The following is a 16,716-nucleotide window of genomic DNA, read 5'->3' on the forward strand; positions in this document are numbered from 1 at the left end:
CCACGTCACAGCCCAACACACTATCACTATATACCAAAGGCTATACTGTTCAATCATAGATCATTTCCCCGCTTACCCCCAATCTTTACCAATTACTGCTGCAGCTCGAGAAGAGGAAAAACCAGTTAGGATTGAGTGTTGCATATGATATTTTCCATTCCTAGCTAGAGACTTCTATGGCTGAATTGGAGGTAGATAATTGGAAAGGCGCCATATTCCTTCAGATTTGCTCATAGCATTAGGTTTGCAGTTACAGAAGATAATAGATAATCTAATCGAAGCAACTATCATGAGTTGGGTAGATAACTGGCGACGAGGCAAATTAGAATGTATATCTTGACAATTATTGCTATGAGATGGCACAAATATGTCCGAAAGGAGATTGAAACTGAATTGACCTAATCATTATGTTATATATATAGTATATCATTTTATCAAAGTAAAAGAAGCACAAATCAAGTGAAGATAGATTCGATAATAAAACAATAATATTTCCCTTGAGAATACAATTTCGCTCATTCGCAATAAATCCAGATCCAGCAGATCCAATAATAATAATAATAATAATAATACCCACGCTATGCATCGCAACAAATTAAAGAAAACAAAATAGGGTGTTAGCCCAATTAGCCCTCACAGCATGACCATGCAGCTAGCTGCTAGGTAACCATGCCGAGAGACAAACAGTAGTTTTCAACAGTAACCAGTAGAGTTGGAAGGGTAAGAAAGTAAAAAAAAGGTAGGGAAATGTAACTAGGAGATCATAAAGAGTGAACCCTAGTTGAGAGTAGAGAGACAAGAAGAAGGCAAACAGTAAAACGCCTCCAGAATAATGATACAAGGGGGAGAAGGGGAGAGTGGAGACGCGAAAATCCGGGGAGACGCAGGGATTCAGGTTGAGGCAATAGTCAAAAGAAGGGAACACGGCACAGAGGCTCCGAGAATCCGAGAAAATCCCAAAAGAATCAGACAATTTGACGTCCCGATTTGGTCAGGGGGGAAAATAGAGGAAAAAGAGGAGAAAAAAGAGAAAAAAGAGAAAAAAGATCGGTGTCGGTGACGAGAGGCCGAAAAAAGGGGGTTTTGGCGTCCAATGATCTCCCCAAAACCGCGTTCGTCGATCATCGCCTCACTTTTCTTTTTTTTTGTCTTTTTTGGTTTCTTTTGGTCTGGACCTCTTTTGTTGCCTTTTGTAACGCGCGTGTAAAATGGGATCCGCGTCTCCTTCCGAGTTGAACCTATGCAGCAATTGAGGTAATTGCATAGGCAATTCGAGTTTGTGAAGAGAACAACTACTTCCAGCGTTGTTTGTCCCAGTCAGACGGCCGCGTCTCATCGTATATTCGGCCGCCCTTGTTATGGACGACCACCGGAGGTTTGCGGACGGGATTGGTTGCTAGGGTGTGCATTAGCTCGGGCTGAATCTGGAGATCGGGGACAGGGATGTGAGGCACTTGACATACTTAGACTTCGGACTTCGGTGGCGACCACCTGATCGTTGCTGCTGGCTCTGCTTGCCAGGGTGGAATTGGAGTCGTTCACTTTGTGTGGCATTGTGAATGGTTGGAGGAATTGAAGGAATTGAAGGAATTGTAGGAATTGGGTTGTGGTTTGAGGTTTGAGGTTTGAAGATGGAGGTGAATAAGAAGTGGGAGAGGATATTAGGGTATTAAAAAGAGATAGAGAGGTAGAGAGGTAGAAAGTAAAGAGGTCAAGAGATGAAGAGATATGTATAGAAAGCGTCAAAGGTAAGGCACACAAGTGTTGAACTGTGAGCAGAGATTATAACAATAAATAGGATATAGACAAAAGATAGAGGAAGATAAAAATAAAATATAAAAGAAGACAATAGTGATAGTGATGTTGTTGATATGGTGTTGTATAGTTTGGATGATCAGTTCGAGGGCGACGACTTCTTTTTGTATAGCCAACCATTCCACATTGAGCTTCACCCCGATCTACACTCTGGGGAACACACGTCGAGCTCCTAACTAGTGTCCAAAGAGGATAAGCTAAAAAGCTGGAATGGATCAGCCCCCTGACGTATTTGGTGCCTGGTAATAACTTACTTAGGTACCATAGGTACTGTCTATAATTACTTGCCACGATTGAATCATTGATTGGCCTACGAAGATCAATGGAAAGTAGGGCAGCCAGTGAAAGCGTACATAGCCCTGGAGGGCTTGGGTCCTGTCACGGTAATATTACCAATAATGATGAGTCAGCCATTCCCTAGAATGTACTAATGTACTATTTACAGAATCGGACTGGTCGTGTAACTAAAATATATCTCACTTAATTATTTAATGAATGCGTTGGGGGAATTCCTGCCTCACCGCTAGGTTGACTGCGCCAATGGCGGCTGGATCAAGTGCGTGTATATAAGTACATATTAGCATATGTACGGAGTACTCTATGTAGAATTGTCCAGAAACGACCAAATAACCAGGGGTGGAGATTCACCGCAATTAGCACTCCACTGTGGTCCAGACATCTTAGGTCTCAATTATTTTTTTACTCAAACATATGTTGTACTCATTTTTTTGGTCAATAGTCAGGCCTAATCTTGTTAGGCTCGGAAGATCTGCCCGCCCCGATTCATCCAAGGTCATCCCATGGGGAAAATATTAATTATGAAACTTAGGTACATATACATCTCCCTATAGAGCAATGCAGAAACAACTCATAGTCTCGTTGGTAGTGCACGGATGTGCGTCATTCCATCCAGACCGAGAGATTCTGGCCCTAGAGTCAACCCTTTCCTGGTCAATCACTTTCCAAGCTGAGTATACCCCGGGTGGGCTTCCCTAGCAACGCCGGAACTAGCAATGAGACTGCAAAGCCTGTGGATTGCCTGTCCACCATCCCCCTTCTGACTTGGTCCCGTGGACATACAACATAGATACCCCATACCGGATACCCATACCGTCCATGATTCTAGACCAGCCTCCCCCGAAATCGGGTAAATCGTGTCAGCTCGTCTATCCACCGCCCTCTCGCTTCATCCGATCTTGCCACCCATTCATGCTCCGCCGAATTCCCAATGTCCGTCGCGGTGCTTGTTGAACCATTGACATCGTCGTGCTGTGGAACGTCGTCACCGGCTGGAACCCGCGAGTGGAGCTCTCGGGTTTCACCTCATCTGCCCCGGCTGTCCCGCCTGCGGATGTACTATTGCTGCTCTGTTCCTGCGTCATGGACATCCTGGCAGGTTTCAGGGTTGGCTTTGATGGGGCTGCCAGCCACGTGTAGCCATTGGAGCTTGTAGGCTCCAGTGTCGGCCGCGTTGGAATAAGTGGCCGTGGCTGAACACGGTGAGAGGAGAGAGTAGGTGGGACGATGCTTGCCCCTGAGCGTTGGTTCTGTGAGGGTAGCCCTTCGTATTTGCGAGATGGTGGTGGCTGGGGATAGCTAGGTAGAGCTGGTTCCCTCTTCTGGGATCCGGGACCTGCAAAAAAGTTGGATATGCTTGCTTGTGTGAGTCCGTCTTTGCGGCCTGCGTTGCTGAGCGGTTTCGGTTTGTTTGCCCCAGCTGCATCTGCGTCTGCATTTGACGGAGGCTTTGAGGCTGACTCCGCGGGGGGTTCGGGGTTGGCCGCTATGTAATCCCGGGCAGATGTAAAACCCGCTGAAACGGTGGTTGGGATCGTAAACCCTGTCGAGTTGTTCATGGTATACCCGGTCGATGAGACGTAGGTGGTCGATTTGGGCCCCTGATTCATGTCCGACCGCCGTCGCTTTGGATTGGGCTCGCCAGATGCATCATGAGACGTAGACGTGCCATCGAATTTGCTGCGGTCTTCCTCGCCCTCGGGTGTCCATCGGTCGTCCAGCGTCGATGGAAGAAACTCGAGCCCCTTGTAGATGTCCTCAAGAGATGGCCGAGAGCGACGCAGGATATCGGCAATTGCATACACCACCTTCTCATGAAGAGACGGTCCCGTTGGCCGAAAGCGTGCTTTGGTCAACTTAGGAGGAAGGAATGGCGTCAAAGTGGTAGCACCATCTTCTCCTTCTCCTAGCCGGGGCTGTCGGATAGGAACACTCAGGTATAACAGGGCCTGTGCTCTGGTCATTGCGACATACAATAATCGTCTTTCTTCTTCTACCACCTCCGCACGCGAGTGAGGAATGCTCCCGTTGTATACTGCAGGAACAAACACGACCGGCCACTCCAGACCCTTGGCAGCGTGGATGGTTGAAATAGTGACTTTCTCCAGCGGTTGGTCTCCCTCCTTGGTTTCTTCTTTGGTTGTGATCTCTGTAGCCAAGGCGACATTTGCCAGGAACCGAGTGAGAGCCTCCTCACCAGAATGCGCCTGCTGTTGCTGTACACCTTCGATTTCAGGGAGATCCATTTCTTTATCAACCTCTTCCTCTTCAAACGCAGCGACTTCAGTGGCTTGATGCATCAATTCCTTAACATTCGCCCAGCGACTGTCTTCATCAAGGGGATAGGTTCTGATGAGATACTCCTGGAACGAGAGACGTTCGGCAATGAACTCAATCAGAATACGTGGGGCGGATGCATCCTCACACTCTTGCAACTTCTGCCTGGAGGCTTCAATCAAGTTGACCAGAGCGCAAAGTCCTTGCTCTGCGGCCTTTTGCAGTTTCTTCTCAGTCGAACGGCGCCCTTGAATGACATCTTTGATGAAGTTCCAAAGTGAAATGTTGGCCTTCTCCGCACCGCTAGTCAATTGCTTGATTGTCTCATCGCCAATCCTTCGTGGTGGAACATTCACAATATTCATCAACGCGTCCGAATGTCCCGTATGGCTCACAACCCTCATATAATTGAGAAGAATCTTGACTTCAGTCCGGTCAAAAAATTTTCGGCCTCCAACCATCTTGTATGGTATACCTGCTCTTCCAAAGGCCGTCTCGATTTGTGTAGACAGCGAAGCCGACCGAAGCAGGACGGCAAAGTCAGACATGCGCAATAGACCACCGGTCATCGCTGCACATCGCTTGATCTCAAGTACCATCCACTGCGCCTCTGCGTTGGGGGTTGGGAGTCTTCTCAGCACGGGCAAGGTTCCAAAAGAGTGCGTAGCTAATAGTGCCTTTGCAGGCCGACTTGTATCCTGCTCAATCACTTCCTGGGCTGCATTCAAGATAGAACCTGCAGAGCGGTAATTGTCTTCCAAGAGTACAACCGTCGTGTTTGAATATAGCCGCTGCATCCGTTTGAGATTCTGGATCTCCGCAGAGCGAAAGCCGTAGATGCTTTGATCGGGATCTCCGACAATGGTGATCCGTCGATTCTTAGATGCGAAGAGGTTCATTAGTTCATATTGTATGATGTTAGTGTCCTGGAATTCATCAACCAAGACAGCCTGCACATTTGAGACACATTGTGGGTGGTCTCGGAGTAGATCTCCGCATCGCAGAAGGAGGTCATCATAATCCAAGAGATTGGAGGCCGCCAGTGCTGATTCGTAGTCACGATAGATATCAACTAGCTCCAACTCCTCTGCTTTCGCTCTATCGGCTAGAGCATCAGGACTCAGTCCATGTGCTTTATGTCGAGAAATTCGGCCTTGTGCTGCCTTGACTTCAATGCTAGACTTGAGTCGTTTAATGGTTCTCTGCGGTCACAATTAGAGAAGAGAAACAAACTGATACAGTATAAAAGTGTTAATCATACTCTGATAATTGCGCGGGTATCATCCGAATCCGCAATTCCAAACCCCTTCCGTAGGCCAATCAAGTATCCGTACTTAACCAAGTAGCGGCGACAGATAGAATGGAAAGTGCCGAGAATCAAGCGCGATTCGAGTTTTTCTCCGATTAGTTTTGCGAGCCGCTCCCGCATCTCACGGCTGGCCTTGATAGTGAATGTGCAGCAGATAACATCTTGCGGTTGGTATCCGTGATGTGAGAGGAGGTACGCGACGCGTGCGGTCAATGTTTTTGTCTTGCCCGAGCCCGGTGGTGCAAGCACTTGCAGGATTGAACCGGATGAAGTGACAGCTTCTCGCTGGGCATGATTCAAGCCATCTAAGATCGGATCCATGACATGTGGGGTGTTTGACCAATGCTCGGGTATCTGTGAGGAGGAGACGCGAGAAAACGCGACGTCATGTGACACTTCCACTCTATATTGAGGAAGTCGATTGTTTGAAGAATTAATGGAATTTGAAGCTGTTAATTGTTTCTCGATGTTAAAAATTTGATAATTTGGACACAAGATGGTATTGAGGTGTAATTGTGAGACGACGAACCTCGAAGACCTCCGTAGAGTGGATAGTTGCGGGCTGGATAGAGGGAGGTTATGTCCAGCCTTGTGGTATAGACATCCTATATGCCTGTTTTGTCTTTCTCGATTATATGGTACATGTTGATAGCCTTGAACGTTCCCATTCTACTATCAAAATAGAAATTCTCATGTTTTAATAACCTGACACATGCTAAAATTGACATTAAGATAGCCCATGAAGTCATCATACTTTCCGCCTTCTTCCTATATTTTTTAATAGGTGCCTGGCAATATTTTGGTTCTTTTTGAAGATTCTTAGTACATGTTGATCACATTTTCTTAATCAAAGCGTATATCACTGCTCTTGAATGTTGTAATCCGTGCTGTGTTTCACTATCTATACCGTAGGAAGAACAATCGACATGGACGAGTCTTTAGTAATCACTTCAAAATACTAAGCCTTATACTAACTAAGTTTTTATGGATACATAAATAGCGCCATACCTTAACTACATACTTGATTCTGCAAGACTGACGGCCCCTCTGCCTAACTCCACCATGAAAATTACCGAGATTGGCAGGTGATGTCTCAAATTCCACTCCATCCAAAGAAACAGACGAATAGGAAGTGAAAGATTTATAGGATTGAGCTAACAACACCTGGTTGAAAGCCAGTTAAGGCAGGTTGTATAATACCAATATCAGAACGTTGTGCCAAGCAATGAAAGGTGCCCTTCTCAAAGAGATATTCCATCGTTGCAGCGAGACTTATGAAGAGGACTTCGAACATGTACATCATGCCGACTTCGGAGGAAAAAAAAAAAAGCCAATCGTTTCATTATATCGATAACCATTGATAATCACTTGACACACAAATGTAGTGCTACGAAGAACGGCACGGAACGGATACGCGGATTCATCAAAATGATTGACATAGGATTATAGTGGAGTTTTTTTAAAACCGTGACTTCAGCCACCCGACCTTCCTAATACGTTTTTTTCATGCGAGGATTTGACGCAGACGCCAAATTTCAAACCAAGTAAAGATGACATGTGGTCATTAGATTGAGATGAGCTAAATGTCCGGAGTCCGGAGTTGGAATTTGGGACTTTTGCATGAAACGCAACTAAGTGAAAACTCGGATTTGAAATGTGTTTCCCGTGCCTCGGAGGTATCATTGCATGACTCGCTCACAGATTCCCTTCCCATCTTCTGATATTTTGAGGTTTCTCTTTCAATTTTCACCGGCGATAGGCCCGATGTCTCCCGCCCTTCCGGATTCCGACCTGCCTATCTGATACAAGCGGTCAAGTAAGGCGGAACAGGCTTGACGATTGCAAGGGTGCACGGTCCATTATTGTGTGGCGAAGTCAGGAGTGCGCTGTAGTGGCCGAAGAGTTTGTATTGGGCCGAAGTCATAGTCATGCGAAGAAGAGGAGAGAGACGAGAGTATTTGGTCATTGGACCACAAGCGGCAGGTCCGATAAAGACTTATAGTAGACCTTCCACTTTTAGTATTAGTCGCTCGCCGCTTTATCATAATTCTTATTAAGTTGCCTAGGCCCAAGGTTATGCACGACATGACATTCACCTGCCTATAATAGAACCTTATCTCTCTCTCTCTCTCTCTCTCTCTCTCTCTCTCTCTCTCTCTATCATAGCTCCACTCAATTAAAACCTGAAATGTCTTTTCTGGGTGACTTGGTTCTTGTAGAAGCTTAAACGTTGTTTCCTGGCATACTTGGGCTTAGATGCAATGGGAACAGAAAGAGGCCTGATTAACTGTAGGCAAGCAAGCAAGGCCTCGCTGTCTTGATGCTTTGCTGCCTGGGTGTCTAAGTGCATCAGTTCCTATAGTCAATGTTCTCACGCCTATTGATCAAAATATAGAATGTCTATCGACCAGGTAATAGAAAGTCAGCAAATTGCAAATGATATTCGGTACGTAGACAGGCTTCTGAGCAACTAGGTCATCTTTATTTTCAAGGTATCATCTGCGAGTTAAGGTGAACTCACTCCTTTCTTTCTCTCTGTCTCTCTCTCTTTCTACCTGCCATGAATATAAATATAAAATTTGCTTAGCGACTTTGGCTTTTAACAAATAGCGCCTAAGTACAAATGGCAGATAAGTAACGAATTGATTAATCTTTCACGCTTGAATGGTCTGGCTATAAATACATATTGACTTTTTAAATCTAACATACGAAAACAGACATGCTTCCAATTTGGGGACCCTAGGTAGATATTGAGTTAGTACTTTTTTTTTGGCAGCCAGCTCGTGGGAGAATGCACTCACCATATAAACAAGATTGCGGTGAACGATACGCCAGGTGCCAGTAGCTTGACGTTGCCAGTTATCCTGATATTGGCCTTAGGCATAGTCTACCTCATTCTCCTTGTCTCCTTTCCCGAAGTGGGCGGCACGGAAGTATGTCACCGACTTGGCCGTGATAGGAGAAAGTACATCGATCCGTTGTGTACCGTAAAGATGTTGCGTGGTTACACATCTCAGGCTCGTGCTCAGCACAGATTGAATCGTTTTCAGAGGAGTCAACACATTAAGGGGTGCCGAGTAATTGGCTGTTGCGTCGGTGGTAAAGACCTTGCTAAGGGCGTCGAAGTCTTTACCATCAATAGCGAAAGCATAGATGGCTAACGTATTACGGATTGCCTCGATCGTGCCAGCATCGGTATAGACCTCGGGTGCGTAGCTACTTGCAAGGGATGAAATCTCGATCGGGGCGATATCATTAGTCGCGGACGCCACGGCTGAGCTCGCGATGGCAAACGAGAGTGCGCAGAAAGAGAGTAATTTCATTTTGTCCATAGAAAAACCAAACAATCGCATATAAAGGCAAGGATGTAGCAAGGATGTTGCTTTTTATTATGGCAGGCTTTTTTCTTTGTAATCCTGCGTTCACAAATCTCAATCTCAGCTTCTCTGAGATCCGAGATTAAATGAACAGAATATCTTCGCTTATACGGAGCAACTGCTACTCATAAGCTAGTGTCGGGCGAAAACTTGAATTGATTAGAACAGCGCGAAAAGCTTAGCATCCAGAATGTCCAACGGCGAATATGACAGGACGATGCAAATCGAATCCGTTATGGAGAACGCTGTAATAGGATAAAAGACCTCGCTTCGAGCATTAGATCTCGAAGTGGGGACAGCAAGGGTACACTTGTCTTGTCGGCTCGACGCGAGGCCCGTGGGCTTTTCTCCAATTTGACAATTTCCCGGGGCTTAGTCTATCGGCCGTTGGCTATGGCTGCGCCAACGACATTCAACCGAATACAAGCGCAATCAAAATATCTAGGCCCAAGATAGTCTAAAAATGTTCATACTGGCTACCTCAACTGTACTGCATGCCCCATACTTCCCCTCGGTGCAGTCTTGGAAACAATGAATCAACTGAGATATTAATTCGGACCACCCAATTTAACCCCTTCTAACAACAACGGGTAAATCGTATCGTACCCGGCCCGAAGCGAAGGATGCCCCTCGTGATCTGGCCCCCACATATCTGGCTTTAAAGTGGCATTTTAAGCGGCTCCAGGGCGAGCCTGGGGGTTTTTTTTGCTGTCATAGAGTTAGACGGTAAGAATCTTGCGAATTCCACAAAAGAACAGTTTAGCTCGAGTTTAACGGTTTTAGATAGTGATATGGACCAATAGGCGGGAATCTATTTTGATCCCCTGAACTATGCATATCGTGATACACATTCAAAGAACAGTGATGAGGAGTCTCTCAACCCTCGTAATCCCACACCTCCTCACGGTGTCCTTGTCACACGAATATCGTGTCACTTGATGGCGCTGCCATCTTGACTACAGCATGTGTGTGCGTAAGATACTTTATGCCAACCAATTACTAAGGGATATGCAGGCTACCAGTAGACAGTCTGTTTTAAGCTTCGATAATACCACTACCTGTAACGTATAAAAAGCGGCTACAATATGGCTCTTGTATCAACTACGCACGGGCCATTTGGATATCCACATATGCCAAGGCCCGCGGCTTTACCGTCGACAACGATCACTATGCGTGCGGCGCATAAGAAACAGTACTCACGCACTGGTGGCTTGCCCAGTATCGGGGCACCATACGTGGAGACACAAGCTTTATCCCAGGATCGAACTGGAGTCAACGAGATACTAAAATTTTTTGACATATTTGGATTAGCATCGAATATATGTAAGACCTAGCACAGGGCTGGGTCAATATCAAACCGAAATTTACTAAGTGAGCTTGACTCGAGCATAGACACATCCTTACAAAGGTGGTAGCTAAGGTAGGCCTCGTAGTAGAGAAAAGCCAGTATACTGATGAAAGGGTACGGATGAAGTAACTATGAATTTCTCGGTCAAAAAGAAGACTCTGTATTAAGAATGTAATGCTCGCTTGAGTAACGCTTATCCTGAATCATGCAAATACACCATACCAGCCACACCAGTATATGCCAAATCGAAATGAAATCACAACAAAAACCAATCAATGTTCCCAAAAGGGTATCACGCCAGCATATGTCCTCTTAGAATCAGTCAAGGACATGTTCCAAAAGGAAAAGGAAAAGAAAAGTATATCAAGAGAAGATTCCCAAGGGCAGTGTCATGGCCACTTCAAAATTGGGCACGTTGACCACTTCGGCAATTTGCAAGTCACCAGCAACACTAGCGAGAATGTATGCCTCACTGCGAGTAAGACCCTTAATCTGCACCAACCACTGTATAAGATTCCGAGTAGCACTTCTTGTAGCCTCGTACAGGTCAGGAGCAATACCGAGAGCACCGTAGGTTCCAAGGTCGGGAAGGGGGTTCGGTATTTGGGCGCGGGGAGGAGTCTGGAATTGGGGAGCAGTCATCCAGGGTTGGTTCTTGAGGAGCTCAAAGCGGAGGGTAGCACGGATCGGGGTTTCGATGGCGGTACCGCAGACCTCACCATGGCCCTGCGCAGCATGGCCATCACCACAGCTGAAGAGGGCGCCGGCGGTTTGAACGGGGAGGAAGACGGTGGAGCCGACGCTGAGCTCTCGACAGTCCATGTTGCCGCCGGCGTTTGTGGGCGGCACGGTGGAGAGTTCTTCGTCGTTGGCTGGGGCGAGACCCATGCATCCGAGGAAGGGACGCAAGGGGATCCGCATGCTCTTGAATTGAGCGAAGCCTGCTTCGCGGTTCAGCTCCCAGATCTTGATCTCGGGCTCTGAGAACTCGTCTGCCAGCAGACCGAATCCTGGGATGATGGCGGACCAGCCCCAGTCGGCAACCCGAAGGTCCAGGACTTCCACTTTGAGGACATCGCCGGGTTGGGCGTCGTTCATATAGATCGGGCCGAAGACGGGATTGACATGGTCGAGATCTAATGTCTTGATGGCTGAGGCCTTGGATGACGTGTCGAGTTGGCCATTGCTACTGTCGATAGCATCGAAAGAGACAGTCTCGCCGGAGGAGACGGTGAACTTGGGGGTGTTTTGACGAGACCACTTTTGGTGGCTACATTCTCTTCCCACATGGAAGTTACTCCATTCTTTTGGTGCCATGTCGGATGTTTGAGGGTTCCCGGGTTTCTGTCAGGATCATTGAAAAGAGACAATATATGGAAAGAAAGATATGAACGCAATAACGGAAATGGGGAAAAATTAGACTAGAAGGGGAAGGGAAAAAAAATCGTGGAATATACGGGCGATTTTGTATCTAATGAGTTCGGGAGATCCTCTGCAGGGTTGACCGTTCTGGAAGGTGGCTAGAGGCCGGATCTTATGCTTCTTTTGCTTGCTCCACCCGGACACTGAATCGCCTGCCTAAAGTGGTTTGACAGGTTTCCAAGAGATTGGTACTGTCCCCTGTCGGTGTCTCTGGGTTTCAACCGTACGAAGTAGATCTATTGGACTATGAACAATCCCGAGGGTTGGTTGGATAACAGGAACAGGGTAAAAGCGGCAGCGATATGCAGACGACCTTATAGGGCGGGGGAGGTTACAACATACGGAGAGGCCGATTGTAGAATTTTATACGAAATCCTGCGGTGGTAGTTAGGATGTATACAATATAAAATTCAAATTGCATCATTTACAAAAAGGAAAAGCTGTGGAGAACACAAGTTTCCCTGAACTTCCGTAGATTTTCTAGATTTCTTGGATTCGGTTATAAATACCGGCACGATGGAATTAATTGGTATACGTTTCTTCTTTTTTTTTCTTTTCTTTTTTTCACTTAGGCTCGGACCAAGAGACAAAAAGAAGAAATAGTTAAAAATCATTTTTAAAAGGTATTTTTTCATAAGAGAAAAAAAAACGAAAAAACCCAAATGGGCCCAAATTGGCCCAAAAGGTCCAACACCACCTTCTTCATTGGGTAAGGAGCGAACCGTTGGTAGGCTGTGAGTGGCACAGCTGCATAACATTTTGCAAGTGGAACTTTGGTCTTTACTAACTATAGCCCCTACTTTGTACAATAACTAGTTAACTAGTACAAAAGTACCTACTTGTAGTATATACTTATAGTTACCGAGTATAGTATATCTTGTGTAGCATTGGATATATAATTTAGATCTCAATATCCCTGTCCGTCCAACATCGCTACAATACACGTTGTATTGTCACTGTGAGGTTTGTTAGCACTACTGGTGGCGATTTCTTGTGCAATTTCATTGGCTCGTTTTCCCCGCATCGATAATTTCATCACGTGCTGAACCAGGTTCGTATCGTCCACTCGATCGGTAACTCCGTCGGACACCACTAGTAGTAGGTAACGGCGGTCCGTGTGTAAGGTGCGTCGCGAGGTGTAAGGGTCATTGGATAGGAAGTTGCCCCGAGATTCCGATCGGCTGGTAGCTGACGAGGCGGGGTCTGGCATGGAGTCCTCCAAAGTATTCACCGGATTCTTGTACTGCAAGTCGCCCAATGCTCGTGACATATTCAAGGAACCTGTCCTTCAAGGGTTAGTATTGAATTTGGAAGGTCACTCTCCTTTTTTTCACCCACCAAGACGCTCTGTCCCGCTGCGATTGTTGACTACCCCGCCTGCCTGCTCAATTCGGGTCTTTTCGCTGGGAGTGGAGGGCTTGTGAGCCTCTGTGAGACGTCGCTGGTGTGTGGCTGTTAGCATTCACACCCAAACCAACACCCAAATCAACGAAGTGCCTACAATGTGATACGGGTGCTCTGTTTTCCGGTCCCGCTCGGCCAGGATAACATGTGAATCACCCAGATTGGAGACCATCAACTCGCCCTTAGTGAGATTAAGGCAACACATGGCCACCGTCGACCCTGAAATAGCAGGCTCAGAAGATTCATGCTCGAACCTATCCAACAGAATGCTGTCTTCTTCCGCCAGTGCTGCCTTGATAGCCGCGGTCCAATCGTCTTGTTCGAACTCCGGGCGCCGTCCAAGCAAGTGGTGCAGGCTTTTATGAACATGTTCTGAAACCAATCCAGAACCACTGGAGATCTTGGTCAGTTCAATTATGGTCTAAAGGCCGCATCTCGAGGCTTTTCTTACTGCCCGTCATAGATTGCGAAGAATGCAACATTGTCCTTCATGTTCGAAGGAAACTGGTTCGGGAAAATCACTGCACACCGATCCTCTTGATACTTCCTACCACCCTGGGACTGCCATTTGATTTTAGATAAGTACGATAGCTGTGCGAGGGCCATGCGCCATGACACTCACTTGACCAGCCCCAGCATCAAAGAGCGTGATTGCGTCCGAGGGAGACATTGTTTTGCGGAACATTTGGTCCCTCATAGCTCTGTGGGCCACAACCATGCTTGGCAGTTGATGTGCAAGGATCAATCCCTCGTAAGGGCATAGACAAGCCCTGGAGGTTCTGTCACGATATCTGTGGAGGATGATGATGATGCACTGACATCATGAACGCCTTCTGTTTTTGACTGATGCGAGGTTGTTTACCGATATCCAACTGGTGGCTTTCAATGGCTTCCCCGGAGTCCATTCCTTCCCCAGACAGCCCTGGTGATTCGCCAGCAATGTCTGATATTTGACTGCTGGCAATGATTCTTTTTTTCCCCAGCACTTGGGACAGGTAGCGTAGCAAATCCTCTTATTTTAAATATCTCACTTGGATGAGTCTAATTAATCACCCAAACCATTGAAATATCCTTTACCCAAATAGTATTTAAGCTTCTAGCAAATAGACCCTGAATGCCGCATAGATCTTCCATTGATCGCGCACGGGCCAATTTCCTCGGCGAATCTGCAAGATCGTAATTCTAATCAGGAACACCCTCTGAACTCACTTTCTCACTTTCCACGCATCTCAGATTTAGTTCAGCATGGGCTGGGTAGGCGCGGGTGTACTAATAGCAACAATAGGCTACTTTCTCTACCGCTACCCTCCTCGCAACTGGGCCGAACCTCGTTCTTTTGCCCCTCCGGAACCCAAACCCGGCGCGCCGGTTGCCGCTGACACCACAGACGAGCCCGTGCAACGGAAGCATGGGTCACAGGTCTCGACGCCAGCAATAGAGACAGAGGAGGAGGATTCCCAGAGCACACCCAAGGCTTCGGCGTCGAGCGCACCACTCCCCGTCCTTGCGGTCCCCACATTCAGCCTAGACAGCGGCGAGAGCAAGACATCGCAGCCCGCCACGATGCCGTCCATTTCACAGCCCGTGAATGGAACAGCAGAGCAAGCATCTTCCACAACCCGTGATAATGCCGCACCAAAGTTCCAACCGCCACCACAGCCATCCCTCGCACCCCCTCCGAAACCACAACCGTCACCCATCCCGCCGAAGGCAACAACTACCGGCGCCTCTTCCCTAATGCCTCCTCCCCCAGTGCCACGGCCCCGACCAGCAACACAAGCGAACCGTCTCACCCCCACAAGCACGCTCCAACCCCCACGGCTCAGTGGCAGCTCCCTTGGCCCGCCACCATCAGCGGCCGCCTCTCAGCGCGGCCTGGGCCCACCGAGCAGCGGCAGCCGTCTTAGCAACAGTACCCTCGCTCCGACACAAGTGTCCCTGAAGAAGTCATCACGCAAAGTGATTCTCCAGCCAGGATTCTCCCCCCTTGACTGGGCAGCGCTAGCTGCGAATCCGAAGAACAACCTCCGCGGCGAAGGCCTTCCCCCAGGCCTATTGCGGGTCACACCATCAATGCTGAAGGAGTACCATGGACGTAAAGGTCGCGATGCCTGGACTTCGTACAATGGAAAGGTGTACAATATCTCTCCCTACGCCCCTTACCATCCAGGTGGGAAGGGTGAGCTGCTCCGTGGCGCGGGGAAGGACTCTGCACAGCTGTTCCAGGAAGTCCATCCGTGGGTCAACTGGGAAGGAATTCTTGGGGAGTGTCTGATCGGAATTCTAGTTTCGGAGCATGATATCCAGACTGAGAATGCTCTGGATGCGATGGACTAATACTTGATTCGCTTTTTGATCGTTGTTTTACCTTGCTGTAATCGTTCAGCCGGTTTGTATACAGTGTACATCTTACCACATAGAAATGAGATACCCTGCTGCTATATTATACAACAACTCGCATTCGAAAAGGTATATATATTTGTTCTTGGCCGGATATCATGGCCTAGTCATCAGAACTCCTCCCAGAGAGAGTTACATAGATAAGTATCAAAAACCGCTAATTCAAAGCTCATCCTTCACACCGTCAATACCAACCAACTCGGTCTCAAACACCAACGTCGCACCGCCGGGGATAGGGCCAACACCGCGGTTGCCGTAACCGAACTCGGGAGGGATAGTCAGCGTGCGCTTCTCGCCAATGCACATGTCAAGCAAGCCCTGGTCCCATCTGTATACAACGAACACAACGAATTAGCCTCTAGCTTCCATACTAATAACCAAAGATAATGGGGGGAAGTTTGTATGCAATTCCACGATTGACATCTTCAAACAGTCCCGGATAACTTCCAACTCACCCCTTGATGACACGACCGGTACCCAGCTTGAATGTCAAGGGCGCTTTGCGCTTGTAGCTGGAATCGAACTCAGATCCATCGGACTGCAGGGTGCCGCGGTAGTGCATGGCAACTCCGTCGCCGTTGGTGGTCTTGCGGGTGCACTCGACGGCGTGGGTTACTTCGATGCCGAGCTCGGCGGCCGCCGCCAGGGAGCCCAGGGCTGCGACGAGGATGGAGGTGAGACGCATTGTGTGTTTATGGGGTGGATTGGAGGGGGAATTGGAGAGGTAAGGAGTTTGGGGATGTGGACAGATGGGCGGAGATGGGACCGAGGTTTAGCGTTGGTCTGTGCTTTAAGCTTCAAGCCCTGGAGTTACGTCCATGGTTGTCAATCAAGGATTTATTAGGTACAACCTTGGAAGATATTTATTGTTTATTATCTATATTTCACCAATTCTCCTGGACTAGACGGCTAATTGGCATCTAGTAAAGACACCAAATAAAGCAGGGGCTGGATATATACGTACATAGGTGGCTGTAACTACATAACTAGTGGTTGTATCCTTTTGAGGTATTTGAAGATTTTATGTTATTATTGACTACGATTATGTGGATATCCCACTGTGGCTC

At 47.5% G+C, this 16,716-nt stretch overlaps 7 protein-coding genes across 7 annotated transcripts; 1 reads left to right on the top strand and 6 right to left on the bottom strand.

Annotated features, from left to right (window-relative positions):
* Positions 1 to 1,159: 1,159 nt before the first annotated feature.
* On the bottom strand, positions 1,160 to 1,593 carry N7455_002623 (uncharacterized protein). The gene is made up of 2 exons (XM_040953379.2): positions 1,464 to 1,593; positions 1,160 to 1,396 (listed from the first exon to the last, which is right to left on the bottom strand). Exons 1-2 carry the CDS (start codon positions 1,552 to 1,554, stop codon positions 1,293 to 1,295), a joined length of 195 nt encoding a protein of 64 aa, XP_040816354.1. The 5' UTR covers positions 1,555 to 1,593; the 3' UTR covers positions 1,160 to 1,292.
* A 1,388-nt stretch (positions 1,594 to 2,981) lies between these two features.
* On the bottom strand, positions 2,982 to 6,028 carry N7455_002624 (ATP-dependent helicase; the record flags this gene model as incomplete). Its single annotated transcript, XM_040953266.2, has 2 exons — positions 5,651 to 6,028; positions 2,982 to 5,591 (listed from the first exon to the last, which is right to left on the bottom strand). Exons 1-2 carry the CDS (start codon positions 6,017 to 6,019, stop codon positions 2,982 to 2,984), a joined length of 2,979 nt encoding a protein of 992 aa, XP_040816216.2. The 5' UTR covers positions 6,020 to 6,028.
* A 2,546-nt stretch (positions 6,029 to 8,574) lies between these two features.
* Positions 8,575 to 9,021, bottom strand: N7455_002625 (nuclear transport factor 2 family protein; the record flags this gene model as incomplete). The annotated part of the gene is made up of 1 exon (XM_065604323.1): positions 8,575 to 9,021. One exon carries the CDS (start codon positions 9,019 to 9,021, stop codon positions 8,575 to 8,577), a length of 447 nt encoding a protein of 148 aa, XP_065462814.1.
* A 1,765-nt stretch (positions 9,022 to 10,786) lies between these two features.
* Positions 10,787 to 11,740, bottom strand: N7455_002626 (acetamidase/formamidase family protein; the record flags this gene model as incomplete). Its single annotated transcript, XM_040953351.2, has 1 exon — positions 10,787 to 11,740. One exon carries the CDS (start codon positions 11,738 to 11,740, stop codon positions 10,787 to 10,789), a length of 954 nt encoding a protein of 317 aa, XP_040816298.2.
* A 1,012-nt stretch (positions 11,741 to 12,752) lies between these two features.
* On the bottom strand, positions 12,753 to 13,967 carry N7455_002627 (PP2C family serine/threonine-protein phosphatase; the record flags this gene model as incomplete). The annotated part of the gene is made up of 5 exons (XM_040953189.2): positions 12,753 to 13,126; positions 13,184 to 13,286; positions 13,347 to 13,641; positions 13,701 to 13,810; positions 13,872 to 13,967. 5 exons carry the CDS (start codon positions 13,965 to 13,967, stop codon positions 12,753 to 12,755), a joined length of 978 nt encoding a protein of 325 aa, XP_040816280.2.
* Positions 13,968 to 14,494: 527 nt separating this feature from the next.
* N7455_002628 (cytochrome b5-like heme/steroid binding domain-containing protein) lies at positions 14,495 to 15,586 on the top strand (the record flags this gene model as incomplete). Its single annotated transcript, XM_040953323.2, has 1 exon — positions 14,495 to 15,586. One exon carries the CDS (start codon positions 14,495 to 14,497, stop codon positions 15,584 to 15,586), a length of 1,092 nt encoding a protein of 363 aa, XP_040816151.2.
* Positions 15,587 to 15,811: 225 nt separating this feature from the next.
* fkbp3 (peptidylprolyl isomerase family protein FPR2) lies at positions 15,812 to 16,334 on the bottom strand (the record flags this gene model as incomplete). Its single annotated transcript, XM_040953296.2, has 2 exons — positions 15,812 to 15,977; positions 16,105 to 16,334. The coding sequence occupies 2 exons, from the start codon at positions 16,332 to 16,334 to the stop codon at positions 15,812 to 15,814; spliced, it is 396 nt and encodes a 131-aa protein (XP_040816226.1).
* Positions 16,335 to 16,716: the final 382 nt, after the last annotated feature.

This window comes from Penicillium solitum (assembly GCF_028829755.1).
Source record: "Penicillium solitum strain IBT 25940 chromosome Unknown utg000001l_segment0_segment0, whole genome shotgun sequence".
NCBI classification, from domain to species: Eukaryota; Fungi; Ascomycota; class Eurotiomycetes; order Eurotiales; family Aspergillaceae; genus Penicillium; species Penicillium solitum.

Coding starts and splice junctions, on each gene's coding strand:
- N7455_002623 (XM_040953379.2), bottom strand. CDS start 1,554: ATGCCACACAAAGTGAACGACTCCAATTCCACCCTGGCAAGCAGAGCC. Junction 1,397..1,463: donor CACCGAAGTCCGAAGTCTAA/GTATGTCAAGTG, acceptor TGCACACCCTAG/CAACCAATCCCGTCCGCAAA.